The sequence below is a fragment of the Nestor notabilis genome, unplaced genomic scaffold, assembly GCF_000696875.1.
Source record: "Nestor notabilis isolate BGI_N333 unplaced genomic scaffold, ASM69687v1 scaffold14297, whole genome shotgun sequence".
In the NCBI taxonomy this organism is placed as follows: domain Eukaryota; kingdom Metazoa; phylum Chordata; class Aves; order Psittaciformes; family Psittacidae; genus Nestor; species Nestor notabilis.
The window spans coordinates 11,300-13,772 of NW_009937114.1; the positions used below are offsets into that span (position 1 = coordinate 11,300).

General features: G+C 35.4%; 1 protein-coding gene across 1 annotated transcript in view; it reads left to right on the forward strand.

The window, feature by feature from the left end:
• Positions 1-2,040, forward strand: part of GGH (gamma-glutamyl hydrolase (conjugase, folylpolygammaglutamyl hydrolase)) — a gene marked incomplete at its 5' end in the record, with an annotated part of 12,986 nt that extends 10,946 nt beyond the window's left edge. The window contains one exon of the mRNA XM_010018673.1: positions 1,730-2,040. Coding sequence (XP_010016975.1) covers positions 1,730-1,851 — 122 coding nt within the window. The remainder of the gene's footprint in view (positions 1-1,729) is intronic.
• Positions 2,041-2,473: the final 433 nt, after the last annotated feature.

Consider the following 2,473-nt stretch of genomic DNA (forward strand, 5'->3'; position numbering starts at 1 on the left):
GCATTGATTGTGCTGTGACTTTTTACCGTTTCAAGTGATCACTGTACATTTCAGCCTCTCTTGCACAGAGACAGTGAAATTAAAAGAGTACTCTGTTCATACTTACAGAAGTTTCTTGAATTCCAAACTGAGTTATAGTCATTCAATGTATTCTTAGTTTTTCTTGCAAAATATATGCACCAAGATTATAAATAGTGGTTGGGCAGTATACGTATGTATCCAAGGGATGCAATGTGCTGCCCAACAGTTACGTACTATAGACAGCACAAGAAGTTTTTGGATTTTACAGAGCTTCTAATTTGTTTATACTGTAAGAAGCTGGAAGTAACTAATGTATAAAATATTGACAATTTATGACACTTGTGGTCTATTTACTATAAATAAGCAGGCTATAAAACCAGGAATATTTAAAGTGATCAAGATTACTTTATTCCTTTATTTATACTTACTAAACCATTCTGCTGAAATATAATCTTCATCTTTTAAATTGACTGTTTATGAAACTGTCTTACGTGATTGACTGGAACTGTGAAGAACATAATAACCTAATTGAATTTGGTCTCTAAATTTGTTCTCTAAAAAAGAGTCACCTGAAAACCAAACAGTGATTTAAAGAAATGCAACTTGTTCTGACCTGGTCAGTGAGAGTGTAGAAATAAAAGTGCTTTTTACAAATTCGAGGCTCTTTTTCTGCATAATTTTACTCCCCTTTGTGAAAAGGCAGCAAAATCACGTAAAATGCCTTGGCAGTATCCAGAAACTTCCTGTATTTTAAGAATTTTGATAAGGTACTTATGGGAGGCTAAGACAAAAATAAAGGGAAAACCAGGAGAATGTGCAGTGTGAGCCTTTTCTTTTGTAGTCTACTACTAGAATGCAGCATGTTTTCTAATTTTGCTCACTATGTTCACTAGTATCTGCATGCTGTATTACAGGCACAAGTAAGCTTGCTCAGGCCATTATCCAAGTAAATGTGGCAAAAAAAAATGCCAACTCTGCTTGTAAGTCCTGCAAAACCTGCTGAAGCACAGTGCCTGTGGGTTCTTTTATATATGTACACACATGTAATGAGCTTGTGCATGGTACCACACCGATGTGTCACTAGCTTTTGGATCTGTTGACCTTCAATTCTAGTAGGGTAAACTTGTGTCAGCCAGCTCTATGTGTCTGTTGCCATCTCATATACCATATCGTGAGCTATTACTCTTTATCAGCTCTCCAATATGTGTACAGCTGCTCCTACTGAGTACTTCATATCGTAACATTGCAATGAGTAATTGATGGTTTTAGCTGACATAAGGCAGAACGTCTTCCTTAACTTCGAAAATAAATCATGGGGTGAAAAACTGAAACTGTTTTCAGCTGGCAAAAACATACTCATCTATGATCACTTCATAACTAAACCATCCTATTGAAATACCATTTTCATATCCATCTGTCCTTAATTTTAGCTTGTGTAGAATTGCAATGGGATAAACCAGACAAGGATTCAGATTTTATTTTGTCTAATTTTCTCATGGATAAATATTTTTGTAGAGGCCTGGCTCCCTCCCCAGTAATAAAATATGCTATAACCAGCTTTATGAAGATGTATCTTCACAGTTCTTCACATACAAGTTACTGTAATTCCATTTGCTGTTATACTACACAGGATAACTTGCTTTGCCAGGAAAGATACTGTCAAGTATGATAACAGTAAAGTGATCTGTACTTTTACAATGTTTTACAGCCCGGAAGAGCCTGCACCATTTCCCCAGTGAAGCTGAGGAAACAAAAGAATTGATTTATAATTATATTCCACTTTATACAGGAACATTTTCTTCATTTCAGCAAATCTATTTTTTTGATTGAGTATTATGTCAAAGGTGTGGTGTTGCTACTTATAATTATTTGCCAGCATTGAGTAATTAACTTGATATAGTGCACTGCACATGACAGAAAGCCAGCATAGTTCTCTTTCTTTGTAATAATTTATCCTGTGTTTCTTCTGCACTTGTGGACCATTAATATAAAGTTTATATTTAATAACATAATAATTGTCTTGGATCACACTTTAAGGCAAACTGCAGAAAATGCCTTTTTCTTCCAGGGAAAAGGTTTTGATCATGCTTATGAATTTGGAAGTAATCACATTTAATACAAGGAAAACCACTGTATTCATGTATTTTAAAATATGAGTGTTATCTTTGTAGATGTTGTGGACTGTGATAGCACGAAAGGCTTGGATACATTGCTTAGTAAAATCCAATCCTTTTCACATGATTAAACAGATGAGGGGTTGTCGTAAGTATGTGTATGTAAACAAGTTCTTGTCAGGGACTATTTTGTCATTTAAAAAATTGACCAAAGTAGTAAGGAGGCGTGACAGCAAAGAGACTTCCTCCTCTCCCTCCCCGCCAGTGCACGTTATATCCCATTTGTGAAACTGTTTCTCTTGTACATTCAGCTTTGGTTTGAGTGCTTATACCTTGTG